The 24,404-nt window shown below is 35.5% G+C and overlaps 1 protein-coding gene across 3 annotated transcripts in view; it reads right to left on the bottom strand.

Annotated features, from left to right (window-relative positions):
- Nucleotides 1–24,404, bottom strand: part of LOC138701438 (uncharacterized) — a 56,616-nt gene that overhangs the window by 8,303 nt on the left and 23,909 nt on the right. For all 3 annotated transcript variants that reach the window (XM_069828322.1, XM_069828320.1, XM_069828321.1), the window contains exon 4: nt 7,858–7,956. In XM_069828322.1, coding sequence (XP_069684423.1) covers nt 7,858–7,956 — 99 coding nt within the window. The remainder of the gene's footprint in view (nt 1–7,857; nt 7,957–24,404) is intronic.

Here is a 24,404-nt window from a genome sequence, read left to right as displayed (position 1 = left end):
CTGTCAGCATGGATTTCGGGGGGACTATTCATGCTAGAGTCAATTAGTAACTGTATGTCAGGATTTAGAAGACGGAATAGATTCCAGTAGCCAAGTAGATGCAGTGATTATTGACTTTTCAAGCACATTCGATGTAGTCCCACACGATATATTGTTGGTTAAACTACAATCAATAGGGATTGACTTCAGAGTACTCCAGTGGATGAAGGAATTTTTAACTTGTCGCACTCAGAGAGTACGGGTAGGGGAGGAATTATCGAACCCAATTGCAATTACTTCCGGAGTCCCACAGAGAGTGTCTTGGGGCCTCTTCTATTCCTGGCTTTTGTAAATGATCTGCCAGTTAATATCTTGTCTAGGGTTCGCTTATTCGCGGATGATTGTATGGTATACAGGGAAACAAAAAGTTATGAAGATACTACTCTTCTTCAGACTGAACTAAATAGAATAAACGATTGGGTAATAGCCAACAAAATGAAAATAAATTCTCTAAAGAGCAAAGCCATCAGCTTTACAAGGAAAAGAAATAAAATAGTCGCATCATATACGTTAGGGGGTAAAACTATTCTGGAAGTTAACAAATGTAAATATCTCAGAATAACATTTAGCAGCGATCTCGGCTATGAGGAACACGTTACAGACACAGTGGGAAAAGCATGGAGAGCGTTACACTTTGTGATGAGGGTACTAAGAAAAGGCTCTGATAAATCCAAAGAGATTGCATATAAATCAGTAGTACGTCTAGTAATGGAATATGGTGCTGCATGTTGAGATCCTTACAGATTAGAACATATTAAGACACTGGAAAAGATTCAAAAACGGGCTCTCAAGTGTTGTCGGAAAAATTCACCATTAAAATGGGACACACTCAAGGACAGGAGAAAGCGAATTCGATTATGCGCACTGTTCAAAACATACAGAGGTGAGCCTGCCTGGAGAGAAATAAAAAATAGGTTGCAACCGCCAAATTACTCTTCAAGGAACGACCACTCATATAAATTGAGGGAAAGAAGACAGAGGACGGAACTGTACTCAATCGTACTATCAGGGACTGGAATGCTTTACCTGCAGACTTACTAAAGGCTTTACCAACAACCAAAAACGTATTTAAAAATAGGCTTAAGGACTTTACTAATAGACGGTAATTATACACAGCATGTAAAGGGTGTAAATGATATTTTGTTATTGAAGTGTTGTATCAGTGAAGAATTATGTTGTGTCAGTGAAGTGTGTTGTGTGAAACGTGTTCCTGTCAGTGAAGCTTTATAGTTTATAATGGAAGTGCAAAGTATTTGAACAGTGAAATGTTTTTGAAGTGTTAGTGAAATCAGGATAGAATCAGTGAAATGTGTCGTAGTTCCAGTGCAGTGAGTGAGTTGACAGCGAAATGAGTGTAATGCTCAAAAGTACTTGTGCAGATATGAACATATCATACTCGTGGGTTTTAGTTCGAACTTAGGTGTAAGATACAAATTGGATTTATTTCAAATGTTATTTTAAGTGATCGTGCTTCATTTAATTTAGGATATTCCCTATTATCATCATCATCATCATCATCATCATCATCATCATCATCATCATCATCATCATCATCATCATCATCATCATCATCATCATCATCATCATCATCATCATCATCATCATCATCATCATCATCATCATCATCATCATCATCATCATCATCATCATCATCATCATCATCATCATCATCATCATCATCATCATCATCATCATCATCATCATCATCATCATCATCATCATCATCATCATCATCATCATCATCATCATCATCATCATCATCATCATCATCATCATCATCATCATCATCATCATCATCATCATCATCATTATTATTATTTATTATTATTATTTATTATTATTTATTATTATTTATTATTATTATTATTATTATTATTATTATTATTATTATTATTATTATTATTTATTATTTATTATTTATTATTATTATTATTATTATTATTATTATTATTATTATTATTATTATTATTATTTATTATTATTTATTATTATTTATTATTATTATTATTTATTATTATTTATTATTATTATTATTATTATTATTATTATTATTATTATTATTATTATTATTTATTATTTATTATTATTATTATTATTATTATTATTATTATTATTATTATTATTATTATTATTTATTATTTATTATTTATTATTTATTATTATTATTATTATTATTATTATTATTATTATTATTATTATTATTATTATTATTATTATTATTGTTGGTATTAATTATTGGTATTATTATTAACTGTATTTTTAATTAACAAGTTTATTATTGTCATTATTGAGTGTAATTAGTTACCACTGCCACCGGGTATATACCCATTGCAGTGTGAATAAATACATACATACATATTATTTACATATAGATTTAGCTGGAAATCTCAAGTTTTATAATAGTTCATCTCTATTAAAATAAATATTTTAATACATGAATAATGTTATTAAATATAGTAACATTTCTTAAAACTTATTCCACATCACTGTTTTTGGCTTCATCATCCTCGTCGGAAGTAGTGGTAAGTCAGTTCTGGAATAAAAATCTAAGGACATCTCAAATAGCAGTTCTCTAAGAAAATGGAACTACATCAGATGGAAGAAATTTTCCAGATTTTCTTGGCAGTTTTCGAAGTGGTCTGATGACTGGATCAAAAGTCAACTTCAGTCTTTAGAAAATGTCTTCATTTGTATCAACTCTTGAATGCAGTTCATGAAAGAATTTAATATCCTTATTTTTGGCCTCTTGAGCTTCTTCTCCAATCAGAAGAAGTGCGACAGAAATGAAAGAGGTTCCATGCAGAAGAATCTTATGTACAGATGGGGTTTATAAACAAAGGATATTTTTCTACAAAAAGTTTTGCAGTAATTAAGGCATACTTATCAAAGATTAATTCATTTATGCTGTACCCATAATAATGGTCAAAATGACACCAACGCATATTATCAGATCATCAACACCAGTGACAGCAGCAGCAGCAAGTGAAGGATTAGATAAAAATCGCCTTGCAGAGTTGCCATTGTTAGTAGTTCCACTATTCCAGTTTAAGCTGATCAACATTTAGTCCTATACAAGATTTTATTTCTCTCTGAATATTATTTCGTCTCAACTGTAAATTTTCTTTTCTTTTATGTCCCACACTTGCTATTTTCTTTTACACAAATGCAGTAAGACAGGTGGAGAATGCGTTCCAGCAATTTTATCCACGCATGAAGTGTTGAGAGTCCCAATTGGAGTGTGTTAACATTGCTGGGTCTTTCAGTAGCTTCTTCTAAATTATTTATTAGCTATGACTAATTCCGCAAATATAACTTGATTGTGTTGAGGGAATAACTGTGATCGCACTGCATACTTTACCATCAATCATTGTCATAACAAGCATATAATTATATTACTTTAATGTTAACGTTATCATTTATGCCAATATTTGTGGTGTTAAGAGAGGTGATCTGCTCTTCAATGTAGTCTTTGTTTCTTGACACATTCCTTCTGTTTTTCGTAATTTACCCCTATCATGACTTTCATCAAAGGCCAATTTATGGAGTCCTAGTTAAATATTCCCCGAGTCTAAAGTTTCTTCAAATAATTCTACTACTGAGGAACACTGAAATTCATTCAACCAATTTGCATTATTTAATAAAAAATGCTTCATGTTTTCTGTGGCACTTTCCAATTTCATCAAAAAAAAAAAAAAAAGAAAAAAACTTGTGTCCTTATTTTCTTTTCATTTTCAACTGAAGAGTAGCCACCAAACACTTTAATACATAAGTGTTTGTTTACTTCTATGCACCTTCACCAGACAATTTTTTGTCAAAGAATTTCGTATAATTCTCTCCGAGATTTTCGAAATTTCATTATTAATGCACAAAAGTTTAAAATAAAGAAGATCGCCCTAATATGCACACTCGAAACTGCAATACATCTGTACTAATTAAATAACATAACCAATACACTAATAAAAATGTGCAGAAATTTACGTGGTGTGATAATGCCATGTACGGGTGCTGATTGAGGAAGCGTGGTGCATACCTGCCTGGCTGGTCCATGTGCTAATGCAGGCTCTCTCATACACTCATGACTGCATGCAACTTCAAAAGTTTTTCATTTTATCATATTCTGCACACTATAGACTTTCTTTGGAATATAGACTCATTGCTATTTTCAGCTGCAAATTTTTGGTAACTCAACAAGAATTCATTTCCCCACATAATTTTTTTGTCGCTATATTTACATTTTTATTATTCCTCTATATTCTAAAAAGGTCATTCTTGACATTAAACTGCATTAGGAATAAAACTACTTATGTTAAATGTTGAAAAAAGGTACCATTTTCATTTGCATAAAAATTGGAATTTTAAAAGATTCAAATTCAAGCTTTCTTTACAGACGTATTTATAAAATTAGAATTCTTTCAGTGTCGAATTTAGATGGTCCAATGTATTGTTAATTAAGTGCTGTAAGCAAAAATAGTTAGTAAAAAATAAATAAAGAAAATAAAGAATTTTGGGAAGGTTTTCCGAGTTTCGGATCACTGTGCATTCCCTTAAATTTGTTCGGTTGAATTATGAATCACCCTGTATATGCATATTAGTTTCCTCTTACAGCATTCCATGCACTAAACATTACGGGCCAATATTATGACATACTCTTAAATTTTATGATCAAACTGAGTTAAAATGAAGTTCATTTACATCACATGAATATAAACATAGCAATCATTAGCAGAGGAGGGTGGTGACAAAAATATCGACTATACTACAGCTTGATCATATACAAACAAAATGTAACATGTAACTAATCTAATGTTGAAAATGAAGTTCATGCGAAACTTCTTCCTGCTGCAGAATTGAAGGGTTCAGAGTCATAGTGGGCCAAGTGCCATTTATGAAAAACGGAGAAAACAAGAGTTAAAATTAAGTGATTACCATAATTTAACGAAACATACAGCAAGTAAGATAAAGTATGGACATTAAAATTAAATGATATGTCATTTTTCATTAAATTATAGTATTTACTTAACTTTAACCCTTGCTTTCTCCATTTTTAATAAATGGCGCTTGGCCCGCTATGGCTCTGAAACCTACAATTTATCTACTACTCTGATTTTGAATCCTTCTATGCCTGATACCATCTCCTTCTCAATCAACAGCTTAGCAAGTGCAGTGACGAGTTCCTGGGACATGGTATTTCTTAAGAAGTTTTAATATCTTCAGCAGCTCTGTTATTTCACAAAAGTCCCGGATAACAAGATACAATCGATAAATCTGGAAAGCACATACTTTGCCATTTATTGATTGTGTTTCAATATTTCATCATGGTATGCACAGCCGAACTGTGCTGCTATGCTTATACTGTCGACAGAACTGAGATTCAACACGTTATGCATGTCTTTAATATTATCTTCGTGTAGTTTTATGAATTTGATTAGATGACCTAAATCAGTCACGCTCGTTCTACTGCACGAATTAGGATCACTGTAACCTAAGGATCGTATTCATAGACAAGACTTTGTACCAAAGTTGACTTTGGAAAGTACAAAGTCACCATTTTCCTATTCACAGGTGACACCTTGACAAAAGTAAACTTCAATCCTGGCTTTACTTCGAAGTCGCCGAAACTCTAGACTTTGACTTTGACTTTCGTTCGTAGACATAAGGAAAATGACTGATATTTGAAAAATTGTTGAATTTTCCAAGAATATTCAGGACATTTAGGAGATTATTAAAGCTGGTCGTGTTACTTAGCGTATTATAGATTATAAATTCAAATCAAGGTACAAATTTGATAAACAGACAGTATTAGATATCCTCGTCATGTTTCAACTTTCACTGATGAATAATAATCTGTTCCACCATAAATACAACTTATTTCATCGCGATCTTACACTATAGGTAAGGATTGATAGCTTAATATTGATTTTTAGTACTTAATTCTATAGAGGATAGGTTATATAGTTGGATATGCACATATGCAGTTATTTATAATCCCTGCAGTCGTCATAATAATGTTTTCTGCATATTGATTTCAGAAAACTTTTAAGTAATTTCTACAGACATGCAAGGAATAAATCTGCCAACTGTCAGCAGGATAATATGTCTCTTTCATAATCTATCATTGGTGGCATCTTCTTATCTTCCATATCTTCAAAAAAATTATTTTATAATGAAACAATTTGGGGGTTTATGTAAAACTAGCATAACTACAATCGATGTTTTATTCACAAGAAAATTCTTAACAGGCAATACTATTTCAGATGAACTATATCATCATGTTTTGTAGTTACGAATTACGTTTTTTGTGACTACGTAGAAGAACAAATTATTATCGATTGATGTAAAGACCTAAAATTGTCAATTTTTGTACTTATGTTAGTTTCACACTAAGCTCTCGAATAACTTTATTATTCTTATGTAAAGCTGCAAGAATGGTTAACAATTGCTTAACATGTACCAATGTTCAATTGTTTCATTGATTTGTGACTCAAAATATGGCTTTGATTGTGGCAATGCCTACTCTATTTCAATCATCTATTAATTTAATTAGTTTTGAATTGTGATTGCCAACATTAGAACAAGATCGTCAAATCTCGACTTACCGAAGTCAAAGTCAAAGTCTCAGAAGTATTGTCTATGAATAGGACTTTTAACAAAGTTAAACTTTACTACGAAAGTCGACTTTGGGAAGTATTCATCCAAAGTCTCATTTATGAATACGACCCTAAGAGAAGACAAGGGAAACAGAAAAGAGCATTCCTTATTTCACAACTACATATCCAACTGCTGTCATAATAATGTATCCTGTGAAATTTTATATTTTACGCACAGTTTTTCCTGCTTTTTGCTTTATGGTTTATAATCAAATCAGATGTAGTTCTCACTTCAATTTTTTCTTCCATATTTCTGTGGTGTTTCGGTTAGAACATGATAACTCCAAAAAAAGCTGTTTTGAGATACAAGCATTTTTACTTTCACTTTTCCTTTAAAAATCAGAATTCTAGTTTACATACAAATGTGAATGAAAATAACATAGATTAGAGCACTGTTTAATTATATCCACATGCTCATGCTTTTCTATAACTTCTAAGTAGCCTACCAGTAGGTGTAGATAGCAGGAAATTACCATTTTGTTACCATGTTCTGACCAAACACCACAGATTTCTCATACAGAATGGATTAGTTAACAAACTCTCAGACCATAGAATAAAAGCTAATAGCAAAATGCAAGAAGATAAGAGAGAAGATAATATGAGATATTTGTTAGCCTTCAGAATCACAATGAATTCATTGCATCATCAGCTGGAATAATAATAATAATAATAATAATAATAATAATAATAATAATAATAATAATAATAATAATAATAATAATAATAATAATAATAATAATAATAATAATAATAACAGTAATAATAATAATAATAATAATAATAATAATAATAATATCTGTTATAGTACAAGATATTAGATGCCATTAAACTTGAATTCTCAGAAGAAAAATATATTTACAAACAGTTTCTAGTGCTGCTGGGAGAATGCGTCATTTGCTTAAGGATATTTTAACCTCCATCAACATTCAATGTGTGTGCAGCTCTCACTACACAGAAACTCAGCATGCTGTATAATTGTTGCAATCTAATGCCATCTGAAAACTGAGTCGATTCGTAATGTTTTTACAGAGCAATGTTAACTTGCATTTACATCATCAACAACAACATTTATTTTAACAAAATTATGTTTTTGCTACAGCATAGTATAGGTAGCACATTAGGACCCCTGATCATTAGACTCATTAATATTGATTCACTGTGAAATAGTTACCTCAAAAAGCTGTTGTCTTCTACTGCATTTTCGTTTTCTGCCTCTAGGAGGTAGATTCTTCTCAACAGGCTTCTTTGAAGTCAAAGGAACACCTTGAATCTGTAACAATAACCATACTTTATTATCCTATTACCACCCAAATAAAAGATAAAAAGCAATAAAATAGTTTCAATTTTCAAGAGAAAAACCCATAACAATAAAAAATAAGAATGTATCTCTACATATGAAACAACTCCACCCATATAACCAAAGATCTCGTTCTTTGAATTACGAGTGGATATGGTGTAATGAAGATAAAATAATTTCCACAGTTCAAAATTAGGCTATTTTGAAGCAATGCTGGCGGAATTAAATAATAGAACAGTCAATATGTTAAGGGTTCTGAGTATAATTGTACAGAGATGGATACTCCGAATCATTTAAAAAAAGAATCTGCACATTTCGTAAATTCCACTAGCCTGAGCTTCACACTTCACAATAAGAAATCTAACTGACCCTAAAGTATCCTCAACTTCCACCTCTAATCATAGCTGTGGTGCAAGCATTTCATATATGAGGGTTATTTCATAATTAATGCACATTATCTTTTTTTACTTACACGTTTATTTTTTTTCACAGCATCTCTTTACAATTTTTCAATATAGTCTCCCTGGTTCTCAATGACTGAATCCCAACATCTGGGAAGCTTAATATTCCATCCAAGGCACCACTTCTGTTTATCTGTCAAATGATTGGGGTAATGGTGGCAGAAAGCTCTTCCAGAGAAGCAAAACGACGTCCACACATAGGTTATTTAAACTTTGGAAACAAGTAAAGTCGGGTGGATTCATGTCTGGACTGTAGAGAGCATTAGGTAACACTTCCCATCCATATTTGCGCAGCTTTTGGGTTATAACATTCACGATGTGCAGGCGAACATTGTCATGGAGAATCAGTGGCCCAACTTCGAGCAACTGAGATTGGTTTTTGTGCATTTTTCTGCATAGATTTTGCATGAAGTTACGATAATACCTGCTGTGACACTTGTTCCACATGGGGCTCTATCTGTCATGATGATTTCTTGGTGATCATAAGCAAACATCAACATTTGCTTCACTTTTGATTGAGGGTATTGACATTTTTTTGGTCATGGGGAAGCTGAACCTCTCCACTCATTGGACTGTGATTTCAATTCTGGCTCAAAGTCTCCAACTCAAGTTTCAACAACAGCGACAATTCGACGCAAGAATGCGTGACCTTCAATGTCGAATCTTTGAGGGCATCAAAATTTTTTTGGTCGTGGGGAAGCTGAACCTCTTCACTTGTTGGACTATGATGTAAACTCTGGCTCAAAGTCTCTAACCCAAGTTTCATCAATAGCGACAATTTGATGCAAGAATACTTGACCTTCAACATCGAATCTTTGCTTCAGCAGGTTGCAATATCCAGGCATTTCTGCTTTTGTTCAGCAGTCAAGCAGTGAGGGGCCCATCGCGCAGAATTTTTTTTCTTCTTTAAATCATCTATCAGAATATGGAATACTGACGGTGAAATCCTCACGGTTTCAGAAAGTTCCCCACATGTCGCACTATGATCTTTTTCAGAGCATCTGCCACAAGTTTCATACTTCGTTCATCTGTTGATGTTTTCGGCCTTCCTGGTCTTGGATCAAAGTCTACCTTATACAACTATCACGAAAATGATGAGCTCAATGAGAAACTGTGCTATGGTCCACTGTGAACTCACCACAAACTTTACTTAAAGCACTATGAATTTCTGTAGGGTTTTTGCTGCGTAAAATTTCGATCTTAATGCACGACCTTTGACTTCAACAGTAACAGTATGGTACCTGAGACATCTGCAGGCTCCATTTTTAGCTCTCGTTATTTAACCCATTAATGCCCAGCGTCAAAAATATTTTTTCATTCATTTCCCTTTGACTTCAAGTTAACAATTTTTTTCATGTAGGCAGTACATGGATGTGGTTTCAGATTCAGGCATTGTTAAATGCTCTGTGATCGTTTCTCTTGTTGGTATGAGGTTTCGAGTTTGGATCTTAAAGAAAAGAAAACATTGATTGGAATAAAGGTACTTATTTTCAATATAAATTGTATCATGAATTATGAATCTAGTGCTAATATTACTTGTTAGGTATTCGTGAATAATTCAGGCCATTTGGTGCACATGTATCTTTGTATAGAAGCATAGCAAATGCCTACGCCAGGACAGAGTTAAAAAGGGCCTTGAAACCAAGGAAGAAGACGACACCGGAGTCAGGCCAAGACCATACGAAGAGAGGCACGGTGGTCTTGCCCTATTACAAGCAAGTTACGGACCGGATAAGCAAGATCCTCAACCGGCACAAGGTGGACACTATCTTCCTGCCCACCAAGCAGATACGCAACAGCCTACGCTCAGCCAAGAACAAACGCGACAGATTATCTTCTGCGGGGGTCTACAGGATCCCGTGTTCATGTGGAGCAGTTTACATAGGGACGACGCAGCGGAGCTTCAAGACTTGGATCTCCGAACATAGAAGAAACTGCCGCCTTGGCTACGTAGATAAGTCGGCTGTAGCTGAACATGCTTATCTGGAAGGCGAACATAAAATTAGGTTCGAAGACACCGATACACTCAGCGACACACCACATTTCTACGCGAGGCTACACCGAGAGGCGATTGAAATATATAAACATAAGAACAATTTCAATCGAAAAGAAGAAGGCCTCAAGGTTAACAAGGCCTGGTATCCGGCATTAAGAAAAACCAACATCAAACCCGCCCGCGTAGCACAATTAAACAACACAACCCCGGACGCGGAGCGCGTGGAAAACAGCAAACCTGCCCGCGAAGCACATTCGAGCGCGGACCGAGGCGACAACAGCAAGCCCCCCCCCTCCCGCATTATATATACAACGATGCAGCCAGCGCAGACGGCAATCGGCACCACACGCAGTAGAACCAGCCGCACCAGCAATAGACACCACTGAAGATGTTCACCGCAGCAGTGAACGAAACGTTTGGTCTCACAACCAACAGACCACGGCCTCATAGCCCGGAAAACTTTTCTACTATTGACGCCAGCCGTGAAAGCCTACACTCCAATATAGCAATTTCAGTTTCTAAATATGGTATGATATATCATACGCTGAGCAGTAACGATGTCATTTTCTGTATATTCTGTTAGATGAATTCTCCTTGAAGCATGTGTGAAATGGACGGCAAAAAACTTGCAAACTATAAGCCTAGAGCAGAGGTGTTCAAAAGTGGAGTTTTAACTCCAACCCCTGGAAAGAGGTGAAAGGGGTATACTATTGAATACTGACGTATTATCCCTTCCGCGCAGGGTGAGTGAGTAGGCTACTCGAGACAGTGCTGGCATTTAGCTTACTGTTGTTTATTACTCACACAATTCGAGAAACTGTGAAATATGCCGTAATGAAAGATTATCAATATATCATGGGATCTATGGAAGACATGTATCAATACCTTGGCATTTTGCTTTTGTATGGATATCTCTAATTGCCTTCGTGAAGAATGTATTGGGAAATTCGTCCTGATAGCCATAACATTCTAGTTGCAAACTGTATCACCAGAAACAAATTTGAAACAGTTCATCATTTCATTCATTTCAATCACAATAACACAGTTGAAAAGAATGATAAAATATACAAACTTAGGCCACTCTTCAATCGTCTAAATGAAATGTTCCGGAACATGGTTGACATTGATCCAAATTCATATTCAGTTGACGAAGCAATGAAACCATATTTTTGTGATCACAGTATCAAGCAATTTATAAGATGAAAAACAATCTGATTTGGGTATAAGCCTCCGTGCTTGATGACGCCTGCAGGGTACCTTATAAAGTTCGAACCGTATACAGGGAGAGTCGAACGAGCACCAGGGATGACTCTAGGAAATGCTATTACATAGATCATTTGTGTTGGATTGCTACCTGATGACAGCAAATTGTTTATAGACAATTATTTCACTTCCTTTTGGTTATTGTAAAAATTTTCAGTAGTAAATAGCACGTGCTTTGGAATTATAACAGCTGATGGAATTGAAAAGGCACCTCCAAAGGATCTGAAAAAAATCCGTTAGAGATACTTGCCATGCCATCAAAGACACATCTAGTGATCTGACGATGGAATGACAATGCTCAGGTCACTATAGCAACAAATGCAGCAACACTAGATGTAGTTTCTTTAGACTTATGCTCACGGTGGAGAACTAAGGATAAGAGAAAATCATTGTTCAACACCCGAAAGTTATAAAAGTGTATAATGCGTGTATAGGTGGTGTGGACATGTTTAGCAAATTGAGAGGACTCTATCGACTTCGACTATGGTCCAAGAAATGGTACTGGCCACTTATCAGATTTTATATCAACGGATCAGTAGTGAACTTGTGGATGCTGTACGGATAATATCAGAAGGGAATATCTTTTGATGGAATTCACAAGACAAATTGAAAAGTCATTGCTTGCAACACCACTAATGGGCATTTCTAAGACTGTAACATCTAAAGGGAGAAACCAAGTTCTCAATGAAATACGTTATTATAGACTTGATCGCCTAGTTATCTGGTAAAGCACTCGGCGCAGATGTGCTTACCGTGGGAAATGTGCTAAATGTTGTTGCGTCAAATGTAATGTTGATCTTCATCTTGATACTTGTTTTCTAAAATATCCTATAAAATGAAGAAAACCGAAAAAAAATGTTGTTGAAGTATCTAAAATAATAATTAAAGTGATTAGACATGGATATATTGTTCAAATATTAGTTCAAAATTCCTTTCTTACATTGTAGGGGCCTATTAAGTATTTGTATGAAACTGATATTGTAACTGCCCAGCGTATGTTATATCATACAGGTCATATCTAATATACCGAAAGAGACAAAATTGTAATTTTTGTGTATTTGTACTCAGTAAGGTGTAACAATTATAATATTATAAAATTATATGATTATGAATTCATTTTTTTTATCTGGGCAATAATGGGTTAAACACAGAGTACGCTATGGATGAAACAAAACACATCCTTCTTCATAAAGCTTTCAACTGCAACTGACGTAATTTTCACTGTTGTTTCAGTCAGTTCATCTTGGTGCCAGAGGAATGACGTCATTACGTGTTTTTAGTACGATTCAACTGTCAAACCACTCTTGTAAAACTTCCAAAGTTATCTGAAATGTTCATGTATATGCTTGTATGTAATGCTTCAGTGCACAAGCACTCCTTTCATATCAATGGATTGAAAGCTGGTAACTTAGAAATAAAGACTGGGTAGAAAATTCGTACAATCCAAGTTGGTCAACTTGAAAACTTCTTCGAGAATTACAACAATTTTCATCAAGTTGGAGTTCACCCATTATAATTTGAACAAAATTCTTATTCTATCTCCATATTTCTAGTAATTTCAGGATCAGCAAACATAAAGTTTTAATTGTAGATTTCTTTTCCTGTATTAAAATTAAATGCACTTTTTTAAGAGAATAAAAGTAAATAGAATAAATACTAGTTTCGTGTACTGATATGTTATACATGTTCGTTTATATCAGATCATTTTGCAACAATCATTAACTGCTCATTCATTCAATATTAGTTTCATAATTTTTCGTAAAGTTACGATATAGCTCATCCCTATGAGATAGGTCAAGAAGTGAGGAAAAGATGAATGAAGACAGGTGATAATTCTTACACATATATACAAAATAAAGTAACTTAATTGGAGATTTAAAACAAAGAGACTGAGAAAACAAAAGAAATCATGTCTTTAAGTATAGTTGGTGCATAAATTACTGTTGGTGACCAGTATGTGAACTAAAGCATAAATATTTCTTAGTAAACGGATCATATTGCATGATGCAATGAAAATTCTGTAGAGCACTGGATGAAAACAATTACTCGCTGTCTGTTGCGTTCAACAGCACAGTAACAATAGGGAAACTCTAAAGAAGAAGTCACATGTAAAATCCACATTTTGAACGTAGAACTGTGATGTAAGTTACTATAATTCTGTATAGAAGAAAGATCTCGTTATTCCCTTACACAGAACAGTAGAAAGAGCTGCAAAGTGCATAAGGGGAAAGTGTTAGAACCGTTTGGCATATACAGGTGGTGTTACAAACTTTCAGGGATGATGGCAAAGGGCATATGTTTCAATTAGAGATAAGGAACCCTGGTCCGGAAATGATCGAGTCGAAAGTTACAAGCAAAAATAGTTGTGTGGAAATGAAATAATTTTATTCCTCTGTACACCTTATTTATGAGTATTTATCTGTACATCTTACATATACTGTATTCATCTGACGTTGTTTACATTGTCTACTTACAGTATTCCATTCAGTGCGCTGTCTGAGGGATGGGGACAGGAAACTACACTAAATCAATGCAGATAACGTAATGTGTAATGGACATGGTCGCTCCTGATATGCACGTCTGTAGACAGCAGTGTATGTGTACAAGTTGCAGTGTCCAGTCGATCAGTCCTAGTGAAATGGATGAGTATAAGAGAGCAGAATAAGCAGACCTGATTTTCGAATATGGATGAGCCAATGAGAACAGTAGACAAGATCACAGATTGTATCAGGGCAAGTACCCACGTAGGAGACATCCGGCCCATACCATCTTTCCACGACTGTTCCAAAGGTTAAGGGAAGGAGGGCACGTGGTGCCAAATTACAATTCCATTTCCGCACAACTATTTTTGCTTATATCTTTCGACTCAGTCATTTCCGAACCATGGTTCCTCATCTCAAATTAATACATGTGCCCTTCGCCATCATCCCTGAAAGTTTGTAACACCACCTCGGAAACAACCTGTATATCCACAGTTTGAAAAGAAAGAAAGAAAAGGAGTGGGAAAAAGTTTTCACACCAGAAAAATGTTGGCCACGTTCGAAAATAGTACACTTGGACGAGTTTGCAAAATGTGTTGTGTGCAGAACATTTCTAAAAGTTTATGAACAGTGAAGAGAGATTCCAATATTGCAAAAAATCTTAATGTTATTCACAAAAAAAAAAAAAATAATTAATTTCAAGGAAAGAAATACACACTATGACATTTGATTAAAAGTATAGGATTTAAACTTTAAAGATGTAAAATGGAAGACATATTTTAATGGAACATCATATCATTATTGCACGACAGACTGCATTACCTAGAATTACGAGTGTCCTGGAAAACTGATTATGTATACCAATGACTCCAATGAGACAATGTATACCAATGACTCCAATGAGACATGGGTAGTACACACTCACTGTAACGTAAAAAAAAGTTGGTAAACATTATACAGTGCAAAGTATGAAAGTGAATGAGAGAACAGGTCAAAGGGCGACAGTTATTCCTGCTGGGAGCGTGATAGGGTTTTTAAGGAGCACAGAATTAATATACAATTATGCTAAATCTAAACCCGAAAACTACCACAACATAAAATGGTTACAAGAACGTCCTGCTCCAAATCTTCCCATCCAGGTACATTGTGGTTCTGGAAATGTGTGGGACATTGGGCTCTGGTGATGTTCAATCGAATCCTTGGACCATTCTTTCTAGAAAAGACAGTCACAGCCAATGTGTACCTGGACATGCTCATTGAATTAGTTGTCCCGCAACTGGAAGACATTAAACTGAAGTCATCTTCCAACAGCATGGAGCACTGCCACACTGTGGTTTGGCTGTGCATGAAGTTTTGGATGAGCAGTTTCCCGGAAGGTGGATTGGCAGAGATGGCCTGTTTCCAGGACCATCTCACTCGCCAAATATCAACCCTATAGACTTCTTATGGGGTTACATCAAAGACATTGTGTACCAAACACCTGTTCTCAGGGCCGCAAGAAGGGGAGATAAAGGGGGCAAGTGCATATGGGCCCGTCAGATTAAGTGAGTCTGATTACTTTTTATTATCATGAATAATTATTCGCAAATACATACCAGTACTATAAAATTTTGTTAGAACATTTGTTACATAAATCAGACATATTAACCAACAATAGCAGAATTAATACAAATTACCACTTCATTATGTAAATGTTTAACTTTTATATAATAGAATATCAGTTTCCCACATTAACAATCATCGACACAATGCTTGAGAGCTCCGGGATTTGCCTGAAATATGTCCCCATCGCTTGTACTGAACATGTTCAATTGGCTTGTATTCTTAAGTACCAACCCCTGCCAGCCCACCACAATATGCTAGTGGACTCTCCCAAATCCAAGCTGGAGGTTTACGTTTCCTTTTTAGTAGGGCCTACATACTGTAGTATGTTTCGTAACGGAACTTTCGTCTTTTGGTTGTCGTTTTTCTAGTAAATTCTGTTCATTAGTGTTACCAGTGGACAATGGACAAGTAGAAGCATAGATTGGGAGCTGAGAAGTGCAAGGAGAGACACAAAAATTGGAAGATATTAGGAAAGGGAGTAGAACTTTGTTTGACATTGTGTGAAACTAAAAAGTAACAGTAGTGTCATTGAATGTGTTGTTCGAAAACAAGAGCCTTTCCAAAAACAGTATTACAGTATTTTCAAAACTCAAGAATGGAGAATGTGTTCTCAGAGACTGGCTAGTGAGGAGTGAAACAAATGAGGGAAAATAATGCAGTGACTGATTTGTTTCACTTCACACTAGCCAGTCTCTGGGAATACATTCTCCAATCATGAGTTTTGAAAATAATACTGGAAAGGCTCTTGTTCCGTTACTTAGAAGGTTATTAGGCAGGTTGGGGGTACTTTTTCGAACAACACGTTCAGTGACACAATTTGTCTGCCACTTTTTAGTTTTCCAAGGTCGCATGTTACTTGCCATGACTCAGAGTTAGGAACTAGTGTGGGTAAATTTGTTTCACTTGCACATATTAACACATCACTTTTACTATTGTTTGCTTGTTCTGATTCAATACTACTGTTATCAGAATTTTTTTCTAGACAGCCACAACCATCACTATTAATTTCTAAGTATGAACTGTCTTCATTTTTCACAACCTGAACAGATGGGCTTGAAATTGGTTTATTTTCTGCACCTTCACTAGCAACGCTCAATTTCACACCAACTTCAAACAAAATTAAGGAAATAAAAATGTATTCAGAGTAACAATGTGCCAAGAAAGACAGAGTAACCTTGACTGACCTCCTTAGTCTGGAGAGCGATCTTGCTAGGTCTTTAAATTTTGATGATATAATTGATGATTTTGCAACAATGAAATCATGGAGAGTTGTTTGTTGATATTGGCCTGCAAGTCAGAAATTACAGCTGTTTAAGAATAGTGTTTTATGAAAACGAAACGAAACAAATGACAATGAAAAGACGAAAGTTTATTTATTTTGCAAATAATATTGTGACAGCGACGTAAGATTCGAACTCACGACCAGCGTCCCGCAAGAGAGCAGATCGCGCGGGCTTCACGGAGCACTGAGGGACGGCGCGCGGCAGAGAGAAGAGAGGGGAAAGGGCCAACGCGACGAGGGGAGAGTGCACGCGCAACTGCTGCGTGCGGAGTAGGGGGGACGGACCCTCCCGAATCTTCTAGAGAAGTCCGTCCGAAGTGGCCAGATAATTCGAGAAGTCGTACTTTCCAGAAACTGTGGTGTGAGTATAAATTACGCGTGCAAGTGAACGCGAGGCAGTATCAGTTTATTCAGCCATTCAGTGAGTAAGCCAGAGCAAGCAAGCCAGTCTTGTGTACCGGAGTTCGACTCGAGTGTGCGTCCGCAACTGTGTCAGCATCCGAAGGCCTGAGTTCGAGTGCAGTGGACCGCAGTTGGAGGGACCTGAGTTCGAGTGCAGTGGACCGCAGTTGGAGGGACCTGAGTTCGAGTACAGTGGACTGTCTCTGAAGGTCTGTGGTTCGAGATACTGTGAACTCGAGTGACTGAGCTAGAAGAACTGTGAACTGAGAACTGATAGTTCTGATTTGTAAATAGCGCTTTGTAAATATTAGTTAAGATTAACAGTTCATTGTTGTTCGTAATAGTCCAAGTAAATTGTCACTGCCGTCAGTGGAGTGCTATAACGAATACTGTGTTGAGTGAAAATCCTATTGTTGACGAGAATGTTTAAGGTGAATTGTAGAAAGGAATTATTGTTGGAAGAATAAAATCCTATTGTTGAGTTGAAATAAAGTCACAGTATTATGGTCAGAATAATTGGTAACTTGTCATTTTTAACTTTTTTTTTTCAACGGAGCCCAAGCACAATATTGCACAGGGGCCCATAAATCCTGTCAGCGACCCTGCCTGTTCTCGATTTGAACGATCTAAAGCAACAGATTGAGGCAGTCATTACAACTGCCAATGAAGGAATGCTTATGCGAACGTGGCGGAATAGGATTATCACTTGAATGTTCTACATGCAACACAGGGTGCACACAAGGGCGCACCCATGGGGGTCCAGACCGCCCCCCAAAGTTGTAACATTTTTACTGAATTTTTAAGCGTTGATAGCATATAATTCCGTTTACTCTAATTTTACTGACATGATTCACGTCCTGTACAGTATGTAACACTTCTGATTTTTCCTGCTAGCCAAGTCCATCTAATGGCATCCTACTATAATCACTGGTAACTAGAGCGCTCTGCTGCTGAAAACGTAGCTGAGTGCCATCAGCCAACAAAGAATGCACAATTCTGTACTCGCTGTGTTTCAACCATCACGTTGGCATCACTGCTTAGCAGATTGAATTCAGTGTTGCCAAAGTATCTATCATTGCTTATAATGAGTATTGGAGGTATTTGACTGGTCTGTGTTTGTTTTTCTAAGTATTTGTGTCTAGAAGAATTATTAATGTGAAGTTGTGAAAACTGTTATGTGATATATTAACTTAATAGTATTAGCACAAGTGCTCACAATGCAAAAACATAAAATTACCAGTTTTTTCAGCTCGGTTCCATCAAAGGTGGCTAAGTGCAATATTGAGACTGTACCTAACCTACAACATGATGCCAATATAGGTATTTTTGAACCGTCTGCATCGTCATCATCAACCCCAACATCGGTATTACTGAATGTGGACTCTAGTGGTAAAGTTATAAGTTCTTTTGTTAACAGAGTACTTTCATCAAGGGAGAAATTTGAGACACTAAATTCCATGTTCCCAATAAAACCAGTTGGAAAGAAAGAAAAAAACCTCAGTTTCCAAAAGAGATGGCTCCAACGATGGAAGTGGTTAGCTTATTCAGACAAACAAAACGGTGCATTTTGTAAATACTGTGTTTTGTTTGCACCTCAAGAGGTTGGAATGCACAAAGCTACACCAACAGGAAGGTTAGTGAATCAGCCATTTGACAATTGGAAACATGCATGTGAAACATTTTTAACAGGCATGAAAAGTTACAGTATCACCTGAATTCTGTGGATACTTACACTAAATTAAAATCTATTGAACAAGGTAACGAATTGCCAGTTTCTTTGCAGATTGATAAAGCACGAAGAGAGCAAGGGAATGTAAATGTTCAAAGGATACTCCCGATAATTAAAACCATTATATTTCGTGGCCACCAAGGCATACCATTACGTGGGCATAAGGACTTCAGTCCCTTTGATTTCGAAAATCCACCAAATCATAACGAGGGAAATTTTAGAGCTTTGTTAAGGGAGCGTGTTGATGCAGGAGATGATAACTTAAAGAGCCATCTATTAGTCTGTGGAAAAAATGCAAGTTACATAAGGTGGAAAACACAAAATGAAATTATATCAGCCTGTAACTATATTATTCGTAGCCAAATAGTAGTGAGAGTGAATGAGGCAAGATGTTTTGCTATCTTAGCTGATGAAAATGTAGATGTCAGTGGGACTGAACAGTTTTCTCTGTCAGTACGTTTCCTTGAAAATGATAGCATCAGAGAAGAATTCCTACAGTTTATTCCAGTTTCTGAGACAACTGGAATAAATTTGGCTAGAACAATTCTTGAGAGCCTCACTCGATTTAATGTTGATTTGAAATATATGAGAGGGCAAGGATATGATGGTGCAAGTGCAATGAGTGGACAGTTTCAAGGTGCCCAGGCCTTTATTCTTAAAGAATGCCCTGCTGCTTTATATGTCCATTGTGCTTCTCACAGTTTGAACCTCGCCATATCAGATGCATGTTGTGTTCCAGAAATCAGGAATTGCATTGGCATTGTAGGTAAAGTGTGTGAATTTTTCAACACTCCAAAAAGGCAAGATGTATTAATAAACAGTATAAAAGAGCTTTGTCCTGAAAATAAAAGAAGCAAACTCGTCCAAATGTGTGCTACTAGATGGATAGAAAGACATGACTCTGTGATGGTATTAATGGAACTGATGGATGCTGTCCACCCTGCATTGAAAACCATTTCTTTGTGGACTGACAGGGATATATCTTCCAAAGCCGATATGCTGCATTCTTCAGTGACCAAGCCTGCATTCCTAATTTCCCTTCACGTAATCAACAAGCTCTTCTGTGTAACAAAAACCTTAAGTGAATACCTTCAGAAGACAGATATGAATTTGGAAAAAGCACTTAAACATGTAGAAAATGTTTTAGATTTGTTATAACAGGTTAGTGATGCAGCAGAAGACCAGTTTAAATCTATATTCTCGACGGTTTCTGCTCAGCTGACGTCACTTGGAGAGGAAATTAGAATCCCTCGATGTGCATCTGGACAACGTTCACAATTCCGCAGCAATGTTCCTGCTGATAATGCTGAGGAATATTACAGGAGGACTGTATTTTTGCCATTCCTACCTAATATGCAGTCTCAGATAAAAACAAGATTTGCTAAACATAACAACATTATGACAAAATTTTTGTGTCTGATCAAGGAAGATGGGGTTGCTAGTGATTTTATAGTTCTGGCCAAGTTTTATTCTCAAGTAGATACTAATTTTTGTGTCCAAGATGAGGAATTGGTATGTGAATTTGAACTCTGGAACACATTTTGTAAAGGAAAACAGTACAAGTCAGTGTGGGAAATGTATATTGCATGTGAATATGATTTCTATCCTCATGTGAAAGAGCTGTTGAAGATTTTATTAACATTGCCAGTGTCCACAAGTACAAGTGATAGGTCGTTTTCGACTCTTAAGAGATTAAAGTCATACCTGAGAAACATCATGGGAAATAATCGTCTAAATGGTCTTGCTTTGCTAAACATCCATCGTGATATCACAGTTTCTCCACAAGATGTTGTTACTGCATTAAAGATAAAGCCAAGAAGACTGTATTTTGTTTTGTAAAAAGAAATTGAAAGAGGTCTGTATGTGTGTATGTGTGTGCGTGCGTGCATTTATGTAACTTGACGTTCTTTTATTGGACCCTCACCAAGAGAAATTCCTGGGTGCACATGTACAGGTCTACTAATTTTTGCTCTTTCAAATGCAAAAGGCCTCACCGCAATACCTCCTATGGTTATTTTTTTAAATTCAGTGTTGAAGTTGTATGGATAATTTGTGAATACTCTGTATTACACAGAAAGTCTTTACGTTAATGTATCTATGTTTCTAATTATGTACATACAATAAAGGTAACACTTTTAATCATTTATCAACAATAGAACTATTTATACAAAAAGTGTACAAAACTGAAATCTATGTTTGAAATAGTCATGTAAGAACATTTTTCACTGAATAAGTACAAAATTAAAGATTTTTTTTCATTATGTATGTTAATGTTATGAGTTCTCTAACAAATAACGATTATATTTTTTATTTTATAATAAAAAAACTCTAAACAAAATAATCGATACTGGAAATTTGCATTTAAAATGTTCCTGTAACAACACTTCTCACCAAAACAAATGATCATTTATAAATTCAAATATTTTCAATCCATATTTTACTGATCTTGTACTGTTTTATTACAAACGATAATAAAAGAAACTAAAGTAACATGTTTGCTACATACATAATAAAACTATACAGAGCTTTCATTTCAAAACTTCCCAGTCTAAATAACTAATTATCATTGGTTCAACAATGATTTTGTTAAATAATTTCGGTTGTTTCTTATGTATTGCCATCTGCTGAGTCCAAAAATGAAGTCAGAAATTTTCCATCATCCACCTTATTTTTTCATTTTGAAAATAAATTTGTTCCTGTTTATTAGCATTTGTGGTATATAACATGCTGATTAGAAGGCGTATTTTACATTTATATTTCATTACATTGTGTCAACAATTGACTTGTAACGTTTGGTATTGTTGCCTGTGAATTTACGAATAACAACAATGACATTTCCCTCACAAAACTGTGATTGTAAGGTAAATTTCCCAGATGAATAGACGCTTTCTTAAAGAAATAAGCTAATCCTGTGCTCTCTTCCGTTGTCAATTGAATTGTGATAGAAGTGTATAATACCGTACCTAATAGTGCATTGTTAGGAGTAGTGTATAAGTGTATAATGTATAAGAAACATATCTTGAAAGTGCCTTATTGATAGAAACAACTTCTGTTAAGTGTGTGGTGAGCTCACTTTAAAATTGCAGAGGCCAAATTTTACTCCTCTAGTTAGAAGAGCTTATGACTGTTATTTTAACAGCAAAATAGACCAGAACAAGACATGGGCCCTGGAAATCTGTTGTGCTAAATGTGTAACACTATTAACTGGCTGATTAAAAGGATCCCGTCATATGCCTTTTGCAATCCCTATATGGCGTGAGCCTAAGGATCATTCGACAGATTGCTACTTCTGCTTGACAAATATATCTGGAATAAGTTCGAAGTCCAGACACTGTTAAATATCAATCTTTAATTTCTGCAATTCGGCCGGTGCTTCATGGGCCAGGACTTCCCATACCAATTCCACCAGATGATATAACATTGACTGAAGTAATTAAAAGTGTTCCTGATGTTCAGAATGAATTACAAAATGATCCAGATTTTTTGGAAGATGATACTATAAATGAACCTCACTTTCTAACACATGAGGATTTAAATGATTTGGTTCAGGATCTTGGTTTAAGTGAAAGCAAGGCAGAATTACTAGCCTCAGCATTGAAAGGCTGGAAGCTGCTGCAGGTAACACCAAAGTAAATTTCTTTCGCCAACGCCAAAAGGAATTTGAGCATTTGTTTTCTGAAGAGGAGGACCTAGTTTTCTGCAATGATGTTGAGAATTTGTTCGAGTCACTGGATGTTGAGCATAAACCTGAGGATTGGCATTTGTTCACAGACTCCTCGAAAACAAGTTTGAAAGGAGCATTACTACATAATGAAAACAAATATCCATCCATTCTTTTAGCTCATGCATTTGGCATGAAGGAAAATTATGAGAATATGAAGCTCTTACTATCCACTATCAAGTGTGACAATTTTTCTTGGCAGATATGTGGGAATTTGAAAGTAATAGCTATCTCACTTGGGTTACAGCTTGGCTATACTAAATTTTGCTACTTCTTGTGCAAGTTGGATAGCAGAGATAAAAATAATCATTATATAAAAAAAAGAACTGGCCAAAGAGAGAGTCAATTTAATCCAGGACAAGATAATGTTCTTCACCAACCACTTATTTGTAAGTTCTAAAAAAAATCTTATTGCCTCCACTGCATATCAAACTAGGCTTGATTAAGAATTTTGTGATAGCAATGGATCGTGATGACAGTGCAATTTCTCTTCCTGAAAAATAAGTTCCCAAGAATCACTGAAGCTAAACTAAAAGAAGGAATATTTGTTGACCTCAAAAAAGGGAACCAATAAAAGATACGCAATTTGAAAACCAGTTAAATATGCAAGAAACAGCTGCATGGTTGTATTTGAAAACTGTTGTCACGAACTTTTTAGGAAACTTTAGGTCTGAGAACTACAAGAACTTGTCAGTGAGATGATTGAGAACTACAAGATCATGGGATGTAATATGTCTTAAAAATACACTTTCTGCATCCCATCTCGAAAACCGAGGGCTGTGAGCGACGAACACAGGGAGCATTTCCACCATGACATAGTGGAAATGGAAAGGCGCTACCAGGGTAAATGATGTCCAAGTATGTTCACAGACTATTGTTGGATACTGAAGAGAGATTTTCCTCAAGCAATGTACAGCCGAAAATATGCGTCACATACATTTTAGGTCAATATATGTAATTTCAGCTAAGATATCGTAATACTATAATGTATAGATACGAAAAATGTTTTTCATGTGATTACTCTAAAACCCTGGGTGATAGAAAAGTTATGTAAAAAGATTTGAAATCAGCACAAAAAAGTCACTTAGAATCACCCACTGTTTCCCTTCGAAATATGTAGTATATGACTTTCTCGTGTTAAATTCTATCGTACCTGGTTTACATGTTTCGACCTATTATTGGTCTTCTTCAGAACTCAGTGAAGAAGAATAACACGAGAAAGTCATATAATACATATTCCGAAATGATATAGTGTTAAAAGTTGTGCAATCAAGATGTACATTGTTTCCCATTTAACAGACAAAAGCTTAAATTTTATTGACCATTGTTATTTACATTCAATTCAATTTAAACAAAAAAAACCTATCAATTTAGATATTGAGGGGGAAGTCTGAAACCAGGCTTAGTTGCATTTTAGATTTCACCCCCCACTCCTCCTCAACCACCCCCACTTTGAAATTTCAAATGGCACCCCTATATTTT

This window comes from Periplaneta americana, chromosome 6 (assembly GCF_040183065.1).
Source record: "Periplaneta americana isolate PAMFEO1 chromosome 6, P.americana_PAMFEO1_priV1, whole genome shotgun sequence".
NCBI lineage: Eukaryota > Metazoa > Arthropoda > Insecta > Blattodea > Blattidae > Periplaneta > Periplaneta americana.
Note: the sequence above shows the minus strand (reverse complement) of the source record. Positions and strands in the feature narration are given on the sequence as shown.